The sequence below is a fragment of the Strongylocentrotus purpuratus genome, unplaced genomic scaffold (assembly GCF_000002235.5).
Source record: "Strongylocentrotus purpuratus isolate Spur 01 unplaced genomic scaffold, Spur_5.0 spur5_scaffold_8, whole genome shotgun sequence".
Taxonomy (NCBI): Eukaryota; Metazoa; Echinodermata; class Echinoidea; order Camarodonta; family Strongylocentrotidae; genus Strongylocentrotus; species Strongylocentrotus purpuratus.
The window spans coordinates 28,696,737-28,712,059 of record NW_022145614.1 but is presented as its reverse complement, the minus strand read 5'-3'; the positions used below and the strand labels follow the sequence as shown (position 1 = coordinate 28,712,059).

Sequence of the window (15,323 nt, the reverse complement as noted above, 5' to 3'; positions counted from 1 at the left end):
CAGTATGAGTGTTTAACAAACATTTTTTTTCTCGTTTCCTTCAGGAAACTGGACAGGTAAATCTCAATGAGAATAAAAACTCTGGAAAACATTAAGACCCAGGTTGTAACATAACATAACACATCGCACTTTCATTGTAAATAAAAGTTGTCTTGTTGAAAGTTCAAGCTAGAATGATTCAATTGCACACTGATGCCACGCCCTGGTCTCCGTGGCGGGAGCTCGCACACCTGTACCAGCTGCCTATGCAAATTATATTCTACCGGGGTAACGGCCCCAAACCCAACAAACAACATTTGCCTGCTATACAATTGTACCGCGGACAAGATATAATCTCTTTTGCCTTCAGATTGAACGAAAAATATTCGTCAAATAGCACTTAGGCATTTCATCTCATTCAGTATAGTAGCAGAACACGCCTGGATACAAGATTTAATGGGATGATGCCCACAGTATATCGACTTTGAAACGCACTTCTGGTCAAGGATGTTAGAAGAATCCATAAAAAGGATTAATCCTTCTGAATAGGGACTTCTGCTATACACTGTTACTTTATTCGCTCCAGTGATCTCGAGGCAGCAGACAGCAAGAAATTGTGTACAAGTAATAAAAAGTCCACGGGGTTGGTTGTTAAACCTTACACTACATAAAACTCAGACTCTCTCCAGTTGTATACATCAAAAGGTTGTTTTGGGAACCACTTCTATCTTTACGGTTTGATAGTTGAATCATACTGAGGAAAGTAATCATGCCTTCGTCTATTTCGTGGAGTTTTTGCATGGGTTTCTTTCAAAGCAGTCGAGCTTTTTCGACCGCCCTTGTAATCATTGTGCTCATCGCTACTGCTGTGGGTGAGTTCAACTTTTAATCGCTGTAGTTCGTTATAAACCGAATGTATAATTTGTAAAATAATGATTAATACTGCATACCAATTTCAATATTAATTGATGATTCTATTATCAAATCCTTTGTTCGAATGCCGGGAGAGCGCTGTTATCCCTTGCAACCATGTTGTTGCCCCAGGGGCGGCGGAGTGTCTTTCAAAGTGGGGGGGGGGGCACCAACATAAAGGGCATTTTCTGGAGAGAACAAAGGAGCACCTACAAAGGGACACCTCAAAGCGAAAATATATATATTTTATATTGGTTTATAACATAACATTACATTGTGATTACATTATCAGGGATGATTTCAATGTTTGTTTCTCTCTTTACATGGTCCAAGATACTGCTTAAGCATCATACTTCGCAGTTGGCTGTGATGATCTGAATATTTTTTTGCGAGCAAGGGAAGCGAGCGAGCAAACATTTTAAGATTCGGGGGTCGCATCTATAAAGAAAAAAACAACCTTGATGGGGTCTTTAAGCACAATCTAATCATGAACGATTGAAGAAAAAATCTTTAACCAGAAACATCATTATATCATCTTTAAATGCGAACAAGTTTGGGTGAAGTAAAAGAAAAAAGTTACTCTTATTTGTTTTAAATTAGGGGTACATTTTATGGTAAAAAGAAAAAGGACACTTATTAGAAAAGAAAAGGACTACGTGTAAAAATAAAAAGGGGCACACATTGCAAAGTTAAATAGGGCACCTTTCAAATTTGTATAAGGCCACTCACCAGAGATGAAAAGGGGCACTAATAAAAATGAAAAGAGATCATACAAAGTAAAAGAGGTACTTGACAAAAATATAAGGAACACCTCTCAGATTTGAAAAGGGGCAATTATCAGGAGACGAAAGACTTGATGCATGGCTGATCGTCAAGGAAACGGAGTTAAGTATTTTGTCAACTTTGTTTTATTGATACGGCAGGCAGCCAGTGAAAACGAATTCGTTCAGTCAAATTAAGGAAATGCAAGCATTACTTTAAGCAAGCAGAACTTTGTTATTCCTGGCTCATTTTTCCTGATTGAGGGGTCATATGAAAGGGCAGAAAATGAACTTTTTATAAATATGATTTTTTCCTCTTTGAAATTCACTCATCGGTTTCGTTTTTTCTGGAACGCACTGTATATAAATATAGTTCATGTCGAATTTAGTGTAAAACTAAGAGTTCAGGAAAGAAACAATTTCCTTTGTTAGTTATTTAGCATAGGAACTGACAGTAACGGACCGCGTCTGAACGTTGCCCTACCCACACTTATAAGTTTGCTCGTGTGTATTGTTTAATAGTTCACTGCATAATTTCAATGCAGGGTGTCTTCACATAGAGATTTAATCCAGTTTAACTTTAAACATTTGTCATATCATAAATAATCTGTATTAACGTGTATAGTAATCGATATCTTACTAATTTAGCTATAGAGATTTTACATGCTTATGCTGAAACATTTGTTTGTTTGTTAATTATCATTACAAATTGTTATCTGAAGGTCTTAAGAAAGATATTGAGGTGAAGTATACGAGTTGCTGAATACAACAGAAGTTTGTTGGACTTTTACTTGTTAGAAAAATGTTTCTAGTGTTAATTTTCATCGGTGTGCCTACTGAATAATCACAGTTGGACATTTATTGTTGGACGAAACTCCTTCATATAAAGATTTTATGAAAGCAGCGACAAATGTCATGAATTGACCTTTGGGGAATGTTTGATTTTTTTGTTGTTGAATTTATTTGAATTTATTAACAACAAAACAACAACATAACACAATGTTACAAAAGTATTCAAGTGGGTAACAAAATAACAAAAATATCCATGTACATGAGTTACAAAGAAAAAGAAAATATCCATAGTTGAACTATGTGTACAAATTAAATTAATCATATACCATGTCATATAAAAACCTGTGAATTAGCTATAACTTAACAATACGTAGAGATTTGTGGCTGGAATTGAAATTCACAGAGTTCCAATAGCGTATAAGTGATTCAAATAAAGGATATTTTAAAACTTAAAAACTTAAAATGTTGTTAAAGGGAGATCCAAAAGTTAGCACGAGTGCTAGTCGGGATTGGTTCTCCTAGTTTAAAAAACTGTATGCAAATTCATATTGATATTTATTTTGACTTAATATCATATTATTGATCCTCATGATTCATCTTTGCTTAGGAGTTTAATTGTGAGATTTTGACGAAATGATGATCTTGTTCTTTCTTCTCTTATATTTATGGGCAAATTATTCCACAGCTTTGTTCCAATAAAAGAAATTGAAAAAGTGCCATGTGTCGTACTACATTTAGGTAATCGTAGCATTAAATGTTCTCTCCCTCTTGTTCTATACATGTGATTCATTAAAACAAAGTAATCCATTAACGAATGTGGTAAATGTCCTTTCTGCAGGTCATATACAAAGGTCGATACTGAATGCTTGAACAGATTATGCACATCTAATACCTGTAGACGTACGAACAGTGCCTTTGAACTTGTTCTAAATGGGGAAAATGTTATCACACGCATGGCCATTTTCTGTGCCAACAGTATGCAATGTATGTGTCTTTTCTCGTGGAAATGGTCTTGAACAGTTGAAGTTATGAAAGTAATTTTTTGGTTGTTGCTACAAATAGAATTTTTTTTAATTTGATTTAAAATGAATAAGACATTCGATTTTGATCGAGTATATCCATGGACATTATTGAAGGCTAAAATGACCCTTCCTTTGTAATGCATCCGATTTAATACATGACAGTAAGTGGTAAGTTAATGATATGATTTGTATTTACCATCATAGACATACGTGTACCTGTTTAAAATTCATCAATATCACCTTTCAATAGAGAGTAGAGATCATTGGAGAGACCTGTGTGTATTGCAAATGTCATCTGCTAAAATTGCATACAAGTCATATATCATATAGCCTCATATTGCATGAAGGATATCTATGTATATATTTAAATGTTTATTGACTTGAAATTCATTTTAGGTAAAACAAAGCTCTCCGACCACATCGCAAGACAGGATATATGGAGAAAAACAATAAAGTGCCGCAAGGCAAAAATACTTTTCCCCCTAAAAATATGTTTTTGAACTTCAATAATACTTTTTTGAAAGATAGTTTGGCAACTCTGCGTAGTATGATTCGATTCGAATGTTCGCTACCAAGTGATGCACATTAGCGCCTGTATAATCCGGTTGATCTCGGCGTAGTTGACAATTCTCACAGCTATATTTCAGTCATGATATTATTTTGATGTCAAATTTGGTATACTTCTCCATCTGTTTTGTACATGACACTCCGTTTATAAAAGAGTTTCCAGACTAACAAAAATCAGATAAGGACATTTTTTTTTTAAACAAGAGAAGAATTTGTAAGAATGAAAATAAATGTAGTTTTAATGAATGAATTCACTATTTCTGAAGTACGATTTGAAATCGTTATCACTATCATTATATTCGGTGCCAGTTGCTGAGCCAGTGCCTGTCTCTCCCAACGTCGCGGCAGTGGAGGAAGCGGATCGACTTTACGATGCCACCAAGTTTACAGAGATGTACGATCTTCTGATACGCTTCAAGGACACTACCGACGATGAGCTTCTGTGGCGCCTTGCCAGGGCCTGTCGCTGTGTGGGTATGCTACTCAGCACCAGCAAGGATGACAAGAAGAGACTGACCTTCGAATCGTTCGACTTTGCTCAGAGGGCCTTGGAGGCAAACGACCAGAACTCTGCTGCCAATAAGGTGACAACTAGAATAAACTTTACGATGATGATGGTGATGATGATGTTGATAATGGTGATAATAATATCAACTAGAACTGCAATCGCATTAGAACGATATGCATGCATTGATGCCCGTAAATGATGTACGATGCAGAATCTGATAAATGGGCATTTCTTGGACTATCTAGGGGTGCCGTCAGAGAAATGAATTCATCTATTTTTTGATCCATTATCTATTTTCATGCAGAAATAACTTTTTATAGACAATTAGTTATTAAGTGTCCTTTTTTCCTCCCTCACTCGCTTTACTCGCTCAGAACATTTAGATAGCAGGATGATTCTGGACAACGAGATGCCTGCATATTTTTATATGCCTACATCGAGGTGACTGAATAAATGACTTTTTGTATACCGGTACATGTATTTGGTATCAACATGCCCGCATACTTGATATCAAATTTTTTCTAGTGTTTTTAGTATACAAAATGACATTCTTATCAGATTAAAAATGTTATTTTTTAAGAAGAAAATATGTGTTCGTATGTGTGTACATGCCACTTGACGTGTACCAGAGTGATGGAAGATTAATCTTCTGTGATGAATTTGGGAGGGTGACACGAAACTTTTTATTTCTCAAACGGGTGCCGTGACTTTAAAAAGGTTGAAAAACACTGATCTAGAGCAGAATGTGGACCACGGTCCGCATCCTGACCGCAGGGCATGCCAATCCGGATTGCCCGCGACAGAGCTGCTAATTTCGTTATTTTAAGGAAAATGCGGCATTTCGAAAAATAATGTAAGTTATCTTTAAAGGGAATTTAAAAAAATTCAAAAGGAATGGTAAGAAATGCTGAAAAAGATGACATTTTCTCTCCGTTATCGTTTTAGCTTTAGAAACAGTGTCAGATCCAGTTGGGGGCCATACTGGCCGCGCCCCTTTCTGGCAGTCTTAAAAAAGGGGGAAGGGGTAAGAAAGGGCAATGGAAGAAAAGGGAGAAAAAGGCAAATGAGGAGAAGAGAGTGATAAGGGAAAGGAAAACAATAATTGTCACCAGAGCATACGTATGTCGGACCACCCAAAAAAGGCAAAGGCTAATTTTTTTGTTAAGGGTTGAAAGCTAGGTAATTCAAGCAGGGATTTCATGCCTTGTAATAACGTGGTTGGTGTTCAGTGATACATAAATACTGTAAACTGTTTTTTCTTCATCTGATCTCTTAACTTTTCTACAGTGGTATGCTATTTGCTTGAGTGACACGTGTGACTATTTGGGAACGAAGCGGAAGATTGAAAATGGCAATGTCATCAAGGAGCACCTCTTGGTAAGATTTCTTCTTTGTAACAGTTTTCTGACCTGCCTACATTTCGATGTCCTATTTGATATCCTATTTTGCTATCTTTGCCTCAGATTCTAAACAAAATCCTGGATTTAGCTCATGATGCAATCATAATTATAAACCTTTAGGTCAGTCAGGAATCCCATGACTTTTACACGCCGATCGACTTTCTGATTATCAAGATATTTATAATTGGAAATCGAAATTTAAAAAACCGTTTTCCCAACGGTTTTTATAACACTACAGTCTGCCGGGGGGAAATGAGTATGGTAAAACCGGTCACTCAAATATTCTTACTTTTTTTGAGGCATTTCATGATCATGTTGAAGCGCAATTTTTGTAGGGCTTAAATATTACACCATATCACAGACACTGATAACACGTGAGGCCATGCATCTCAGATTTGTAAAACTGGAAACATTTTTAAACCCTTTAATGAAAATATGACAATTACCTTAAAATGCTATTGAATGTATCGGGTATAGTATTGGGTAGTGCGAGCCCGAGAGTGCTGTATTGCAAGCATGCTGACTGTGCTATTTTAAGTGCGCTTACCTTTCTCCAAGCTACGTCATCCCATACGTTATAATGACCACATATAAGATTTTAGAATGTCTAGAGATTGTATCTCTAATTAGCTCTACCAAAGAGTGAAGTAAATTTAGATGTATATACTTTTGATCAATTTATATTTGTAACTCTATATTATGCTTCCTAACAATGGGACATCAATTGACTGACCAAATACCTAGGACTTTATACCAAGTATGCATTTGTCGTGAATGTTGGTGTATTGGAATATACACTAAAAACATGACGGACAAAGAAAGAGGACAAAATATACAGTTCCTCATTCTACCCTCAACAATTGCTGTGGTAGACAAAGGAACATCCCTTCACTGATATTATGCAAAAAATGTGTAGAACAGGTGTCACATGCATATTCACCTGTTCTACACATTTTTGCATAATAGCAGTGAAGTCAGTGGCGTACGCAGGATTTTTTTGAAGGGGGGGTTTTAAAATCGGGTCCAAAATTTCGCAACGACTCAGGAAAATTTGAAAATCGCGCCGGCCAAAAAGTCGCTCAGTTGGGGGGGGGGGGGGGGGGGGGGGGGGGGGGGGGTAAGCAGACACTTTTTTTTGTTTTGTTGGGAGTCCAAAAAAAAAAATCGCAACGACTCAGCCAGCCGAAAAGTCGCTCAGTGGGGGGGGGGGGGGGGGGGGGGGGGGGGGGGGGGGGGGGGGGGTAAGAGGACACTTTTTTTTTTTTTTGGTCTCGAAATTTGAAAATTTGACATTTTGCTCCGTTGGTGGGGGGGGGGTAAGGTCACCTTTCTTAGGTCTTTTTTTTTTTTTTTTTTTTAATAATTAAAAAAAAAAAAAAAAAATCCAAAGGGGGGGGGGGGGGGTTTACGTTTTTTTTAGGGGGGGTTTACACACATAAAAATACCAAAGGGGGGTTTAACCCCCCAAACACCCCCCCCCCCCTGCGTACGCGCCTGAGTGAAGTGATGTTCCTTTGTCTACCACAGCAATTGTTGAGGGGTAGAATGTGGAACTGTAGATTTTGTCCGTCATGTTCATAGTGATACAGGTAGAGGTACACGACATGCTAATAAAGGTTCCCTCATTGTGTTCTTTTACAGCAAGCCATCGAGTTGAATCCAGAGGATGCACTGTCGTATTATTGGCTAGGTCTGTGGTGAGTATTGTAATCATATCGGGACCTTTGCACTTTGGACAGCTAGTCGCTCCAGAATTTATCTCATCAAATATATAGGATTACGGGGGCGGATCTAGGGGGGGGGGTGGGGTTTCAGCGGTTTACCCCCCCCCCCCCCTTGGGCAGCCAAGTTAAGAAAGAAAAAAGTAAAACAGTTAAAACGGCGCGATTTTGGAAAATCCTGGATTCGCCACTGGGTCAACCCTCCCCCCCCCCCCCCCCTTGGCATAAAGCTAGATCCGCCCTGGATTAGGGTTTTAAGATTTTAGGTTAGGTTAAAGGTTATAGGGCTAGGGATAATGTTGGGTCCAGAGTTAAAGGTAAGCATAGTGCAGGAAATCAATGTAGAGCAACAGGATAAAATGTCGGGTCACCTCTAAATTAGATCGGCTATTTGTGTGAGTCGATCAGTAGACTTCAACAATGATCACGGTCTGTAAACAAATAAGATAAAAGGACGATACCCTTAATTAAGATCAAACTATAACATGATCCTCTATCTCCCCCAAAGTCTTTGGTGCAAAACGAAACGAAAGGCTAAAAGTGCGACAAAGACTTAAAATACGAACCAATGACAAGTAAAATGAAAGAACAATAAACGTGAACGCGGACCAGGCTAAAACGAAACCTAACACGACCGTGACGGAATATCATCAAAATCTAGCAAAACGAGAAATGCGATAGCCAAAAATCAGTTAAAGAATTAAAGACATAAGGCAAACTATTTTCGAGTGTCAATGTCACCTGTCATAGTCTGAGTGCCAGACAGGTTTGGCTGGGCGACGGGTAGATCGCCTAGGAGGAGCACTGGCCCGTCCGACGGGTGTGAGCGACGGCAACTGCGTGTCGACAGACGAAGGGACAGGAACGACCACAAAGGGCGAAGAGGACGACGGGGCGGGCCATATATGGGACGTTCCAGAAGAAGCGACATGGGTCATTGGAGCTGCCCGGGCAGGGGGCATGACAGGTCCCGGCTGGCTGGTGGCAGGGGTGTCATGGCACGTCAATGGTGGCACCAGGGGTAGGGCTGTTTCAGGGCCTGAAGCGGGATCCCCAGGCTGTTCAGTAGGACGCGGCAGGGCCCCTAGGTCTGGCCGCAGGACGGGCTGTCGAGTACTCGGACGAGTTGTGCCAAAGTCACCGGCCATCACTAAAGGAGTGGGCGCGGGTACACTGGAACATACTGTCTCAGGAACTTCCTGCTCCGTATTGTAACTCTCCCGGAGCCGTCGATGCGGATCACGGACTGGTCGAACTGGCGGACCTCGACCACGACCCCAGTCTTGTCCCATTTAAGGGGGTGGGGTCCCATCTGGTTCTGTACGCGAACATGGTTACCAACTGTAAGGGGCGGAAGTTGCTTGGTGTGCTCTGACCAGCGTTCAGCACTTCTCATGTGGCGATTGCGCAGTGCATCTTCCCGAGCCGCAAAGGTCTCACGCCAAGTGCGGTGAGGCTCGTATTTGCCGGGCGCCACCGGAATGAAGTCCCGAATGGGATGGTCGAATACGCACATGGCGGGCGAAAGCTTGGTGTCCCTGTCAGGCGTGTTCCTGTACTGAAGCATTGGAATGCGTTAGTGTCAAGGGCACGGTAGGGCTGGTGTTGTCCAGGAGAAGGCGCTTGATGGTCTGTACACCCACTTCATCGCGACAGTTGCTATGGGGGTATGCCACGGAGGGAAGGCGATGATGGATACCCCAGTCCTGTAGGAATCGACGTGTGACTGCTGCTGTAAATTCGGGGCCACCATCTGAGGCCAGCTCGTCAGGGATGCCGAATGTGACAAAGATGCGTCGCAGGCAAGCGGTGAGGCCATCTACGCCGTGGGTAGATCTCTCAACTATTGGCCAGTTGGAGTATCGGTCGACGACAACCAGGTAATTGCAGCCTTTGTAATGGAAGAAGTCAGCACAAATACATTGGAATGGGTAGACGGGGAAGTCAGCGGAGTTGGCGGCGAACTAGGGTTGGACGGCGCAATCCGATTGCAATGGTCGCATCTAGCACGGAGGGTGGAGATGACAGGGGGGTGATGCCGGGCCAGAAGACAGATGCCTCTGCCCTGGCGGTCATGGAGGTGACCCCTTGGTGGGCAGCATGGAGGTGGGTCAGCACTTCCTCCCTGAGAGAAGGGGGGGGGGGGGATAACGATGCGGTCCTTGTAAAGCACAACTCCATCAACTGTATAAAGATCGTCCCGAAACTGGAAGTAATCACGGAGGGGACTCGGGAGTTCATGGCGGAAGGCTGGTAGGCCGACTCAATTAAGCCAACGAGGGAATGCATGTTCCGCCGTTGGCAGTACGCACCCTGTCCCACGGCACGTGACATATTTGAGGTGAAGGGAGTCCAGAGAGGACACAGAAGACGAGAGGATTCCGGCGTCAGCATCCGTGTCAGCGCGAAATATTGTCCATATTGTCCATTGCTAGAACCATATTGTCCATTGCTAGAACCATATTGCCCATTGCTAGAACCATATTGTTCATTGCTAGAACCATATTACCCATTGCTAGAACCATATTGTCCATTTCTAGAACCATATTGCCCATTGCTAGAACCATATTACCCATCGCTAGAACCATATTGCCCATTGCTAGAACCATATTGTCCATTGCTAGAACCATATTGCCCATTGCTAGAACCATATTGTCCATTGCTAGAACCATATTGTCCATTGCTAGAACCATATTGCCCATTGCTAGAACCATATTGTCCACTGCCAGAACCATATTGCCCATTGCTAGAACCATATTGCCCATTGCTAGAACCATATTGTCCTCATACTTGACTCGGGGCATTATGATTCTATCACATGCTAAATATTTGCAGATATCGCTCCCTCCGGCCAAGGACATCCAATATGTCATGCATCTATGTTATTACAAGTTTACTATTTATTTGACTTTTAGAAACTCAGTCGGTGATATCTTCCATACTTTAAATGAATTGATATAAGTGTCTCTAATGATGTAGTAATTCTCGCGAAATTGGATGGCAGTCAGTGAGTCAGTGCAGAGGGCTCAACATGGCTAGATGAATCTTGTTTATTTACTTTTTCCAGGTATTACACATATGCAGATATGGCATGGTACGAGAGGAAAATTGCTGCCGTTGTCTTTGGTTCACCTCCTTCTGTAACATATGAAAAGGTATTTCATTTTTTTAAAGCATGACTTGATGTCTTTATATATTTCATGTAGCTGCTATTAAAGACAGCAAGGATGACCAGAGAATGAATGACTTTGACCCTATTCCAACTTTGTGGCAGGAACTCATTCTGACATAACCCCCACCACACCTCATCCACGAACAATAGCCCACTGTACACACTGCCCAGCTAGAGTCACACCATTATTTTGTAAATTATTAATTTAGCATCACGTGTGTCTGGAAATGGAAAAGGGAACTAACAGTAATCAATATAATCCGTCGACTCTACATCCTGTAAGAATGATTCATGATAAGCAAGTGTGCCTCTACAGTGGAGAACCCTCTACCCTAAAAGAAAGAATGGTCAGTGACTCTTTTTACAGTGGGCCTCCGTTTAACATACTATCCGAGGGACGGGATGTCGTCCACCATAACCTAGCCCGAGTCTATGGAATAGGGAAGGGCCACGTTAACAAACAACAAAGGCTTTAGTCATCTGCCTGGGTTTGGTTTTGAACCCACAATCTTTGGTTTCGAAGGCAGACACTTTTATACCGACGGAGCCAATATGTCTTGTCATATTTTATTTAACAGTTACTGTTGAGTGGGAGGGGGAGTTGTCTAGGTGTATGTTTGTAGATGTTAGTGTACAAGTCCTAGTGGGCGGCTACGTTGGGGATTGTGTTTCAAGGAGCAAGTTGTATCAGCAAAAAATAAAAATCATATGCTTTTTTATTGTCTCTCTTTGTAGGCTCTGACAATGTTTCTTGCTGCAGAGATGAGTGAGTAAAAATATTTTTGATCCAAGTTGAATTTATATTATAAAATCTTATACATTTTGCTAATCCTAGGCAATATAGACAACAGTATTATTATTTTGTTTTGTTGGGGGGGGGGCATAAAACAATACTTAATGATGATTCAAAACATTTAATTTGTTCTGCTTTGTCAATTCTAGTTTCGCCCAACTTCTACAGCATGAATCAGTATATGATAGGCAAGACATATGAAAAAATGGGTGACAAGGTGTCGGAAGCTGTTTATCTGAAAAAGCTTCTTAATTATGATGTCAAAACGGAGGAAGATAAAGAGGTAAGTTAAATGTAGATCGGTTGGTAAGTCCTTAAGAAATGATTATGTAATTTTTTTGAAGAGCTTATTTTAAATTTATATGTTTAATGTACACATAAGAGCATAATTATACAACTTTTTCTATACAGTCAGTCTTTACAAAATTGTTGAAAACAAATATGGGGGTTTAATTCCACATGAATAATATCATTTACATTCCCTATCCACTTTTGATCTTTGTCTCTCCTCATTTTATTATCTAATTTCTTTTTTCTCTTTATGTTTGAGGATATCTCCTTCTCTCTCTCAAGTTATTGACATATCAAATATACTCATATATTCCTTTATTTTCCTTCTCTTTTATAATCTAGAGCGTTATCTCTCCTTCTTTCTATTACTGTTGGTTGGAACTTCTTTTCCTTCCTTTCTCTCTTCCTTTCCTGTCATTCTCTTCTGTTTTTTAATTATCTGCCAAATTATAAGGTAGACAAAAGTTAGAGCGATGAGTATAGAAAAGAAACAAGGAAAGAGAGGTAGATATCCCGTGGATATGGTCTAAAATGTGCGAATAGGAGTAAAGTTTTACTGTGAATGTTATTTCCTGATTGTTTTAGGTTGTTTAAATGTTACCACTCTAAACAACCTATGTCTCTTGTATGACAAACAATTCAGAGTTACTCTCTTAATATAGCAAGTCGCTCCCTCCCTTTTATACATATTTTTGAGTTAAACTGAGGGCTGCAACTCGGCTTTAGTGAACAAGTTTTTATATAAATGATCGATACCGTATAGAGTGCTTGCAGAGTATTTAACAAGATTGGATGTCTGTTGAAAGTCAGAAGGATGTATTAGGTGTGTGAGAAGTACATGCGGTAATGCTCTCCAAATCAATCTTTGCCATGTTTCTGACCTGTGCTTTCTTTATTCCATTGATCTATCATCATTTCCCTTTAATAATAAATTAATTGTATTTTGCTTAAGTAATGTCTCCCTTACCTATTTTTTTATGTTTTGTGCAATATTATACCCCAAAGCTGTCATCTAGGTCTAGCATAAAATGTATTTGATAATGTGTAATCTTTTGATTGTAGCCACTTTGTTTACTCTATATAAGTTCATTGTGTAAATAATTTCTACCATCGTCTGATTATTAAGTATCGCTCCGTGTTTCTAATTTGTATTTGGGATCCAACCTTTTGGTTGCAAAATATAATACAAAATTAATAAAAAGCACATCATCACCCTTCGTGCTTATGATGTAGCCTTCCTAAATCATGTGTATCTAAGACTGATCTACATTATTCATATAACTCAATTTCTTACCTTTTCTACTGGTTTATGAAAAAATATATTAATGTCTCATTAGTACACATGACTATGTATGTCTTAAAAGCTGATATAGAAATATATAAAATCAATCAAATAAAATCAATTCAAACCAAAATTACAATGTTTTACTCCTACTATTTCTCTCCCACAATACTCCAGGCGGTTAAAAAGGCCGAGGAATCGCTAAAATCGATGTAACCCGAGTAACCATGACAACTCTAGTACATCGTAGGACCAAACATGCTATCCTACTTCACATCTTAGTAAATTGATACAGTACAGTTGAACTGTAATGTAACAGACCTAGTCCTGGTTTTTGTTTTATATCTGGTTGTGCATTAAAGAAGCTTTGATTATGATGGGATAATTATAGTTTATGGTTATTGCTCATATTGTTGGATGTATATATATTTTCTTCTAAATTCATGATTATTGTGATCTTGTAATAACTTCTAACAAGGATAAGAGTGGGGGCAATGCATGAATACATTCATAGCATTGGTTTTTATTTTATATCTGGTTTGTGTAAGAAGCTTTGATTATGGGATAATAGCTTTTGGACATTACTCATGTAACCCCCATAAAAATGGCAGTTACTAAAATCATATTTTGTTATTTATTCTTTTCCTATCTCTATCTCTCTCTCTCTCTCTTTCTCTCTCTCTTGTCTCTCTCTCTCTCTATCTCTCTCTCTTTGTATCCATTCATTTCATCTCATACTTCTAAGAAACAAACTCTGCTTTGTGCTCCTTATGCAGTTTAGTGCAATATAGGTTTGTTCTCACCCAGATTATTTTCTTCTCCCAGTTTAAGAACTATTGCTGGTAGATAGCTTATTTGCTAGAGCTTTGACCATCAATAACACTGGACACAGTGTTTGGGATTATATTGTCTCCCACAGAATTCGGTGCCCTTTCCCCTTTGTCTATTCCCTTTAATAGGACCCTCTTTACTTAAGTGGTGTTTGCAGGTAGATTGTGTCCCTTCAGGATGTTGCTACTGTTAATCTCTGTATTCAGGAGAAGTATAGTTTTAAAGTGGTTGTACTAAGAAAAGACAAGCTTTAAGACCATGCTGTAGAGAGCTGGCTTGGAGTATTGGGTTTGAGACAAAGGATGAGTCGTTTTAGTTAAGGATGCAAGCTTGGTCCTATCACATGATGTTAGGTAACCAATAAGAAGTCTAGTTGGAAGGAAGGGTAATGTGGGTCTGGACAGTTTAATAAAACTTTGAAACTTTAAGTTTCCAGCTCATTCTCTGCCCAGCTGCCATTGCTTCGAACACTGCCCTGTATATATTCAATCTCCATGTTGGAGCATGTGCTACTAAATATATCTGTAGCCTCTATCTGATTTTCTTCTTCAAAATATATATATATATACAAAAACGTATATATATCAACTTTACCTTCTTCAAGTTTCTCTAAGTTTTGAGAGAGTTTCCTGTGTTATATTTGATTGGGCATTTCATCCAACTTCAACCTTTATGAGTTGCATGTTTATCATCCCAGTTCCTGATTTTATATTGCAAGCAAGTGTTGGCTCTTTTACTAGGTAAGAACACTATATTTGCTATGTATGTTTTCATTACTCTGTTGTATGAAGTGTGTGTATATCATGATGATATCTATATTTTGCTTGTATGGCTCTGAGCGTAGTTTGAGACTGTAGCATACATTCTATAACTTTTTAATTCAGATGTGTGTTATACAAGATTGATTCTTTCTGCTGATCAAACAATTCAGTTAAATGAGAAGAAAAGATTATTATGGGAGATTATTTTGCAGTTATTATACTGCATAGCATGCGAGCCCTAAAATAGCCCATGCTGAAAGATAATTGGCTTTTATTTAGGGTAATGGCAACTCGTGCTAGAGGTCATTGAACTCTCACTAAATTTGGTGGTTTGAGATACTTGGTTGTAGATAAGATTACTAACCTTATCTACTGATTTACTGGTAATGTGTACTTGCTGTTCATTATGGTTATGCGCAGCGTGGAGCATTATTATGCATATTCAATTGCTGGACTTTTCCATTAATTGTAAAAGTCAAATGTTATTTTGGCAAATTCTAAATCAAGCGATATGGTCAGGTCAATCAGATA

The 15,323-nt window shown here is 39.2% G+C and overlaps 1 protein-coding gene across 1 annotated transcript; it reads left to right on the top strand.

Annotated features, from left to right (window-relative positions):
* Window positions 1–319: 319 nt before the first annotated feature.
* On the top strand, window positions 320–13,783 carry LOC105444897 (regulator of microtubule dynamics protein 1-like). The gene is made up of 8 exons (XM_030975413.1): window positions 320–851; window positions 4,343–4,617; window positions 5,829–5,918; window positions 7,583–7,638; window positions 10,730–10,817; window positions 11,570–11,600; window positions 11,777–11,910; window positions 13,378–13,783. Exons 1-8 carry the CDS (start codon window positions 749–751, stop codon window positions 13,414–13,416), a joined length of 816 nt encoding a protein of 271 aa, XP_030831273.1. The 5' UTR covers window positions 320–748; the 3' UTR covers window positions 13,417–13,783.
* Window positions 13,784–15,323: the final 1,540 nt, after the last annotated feature.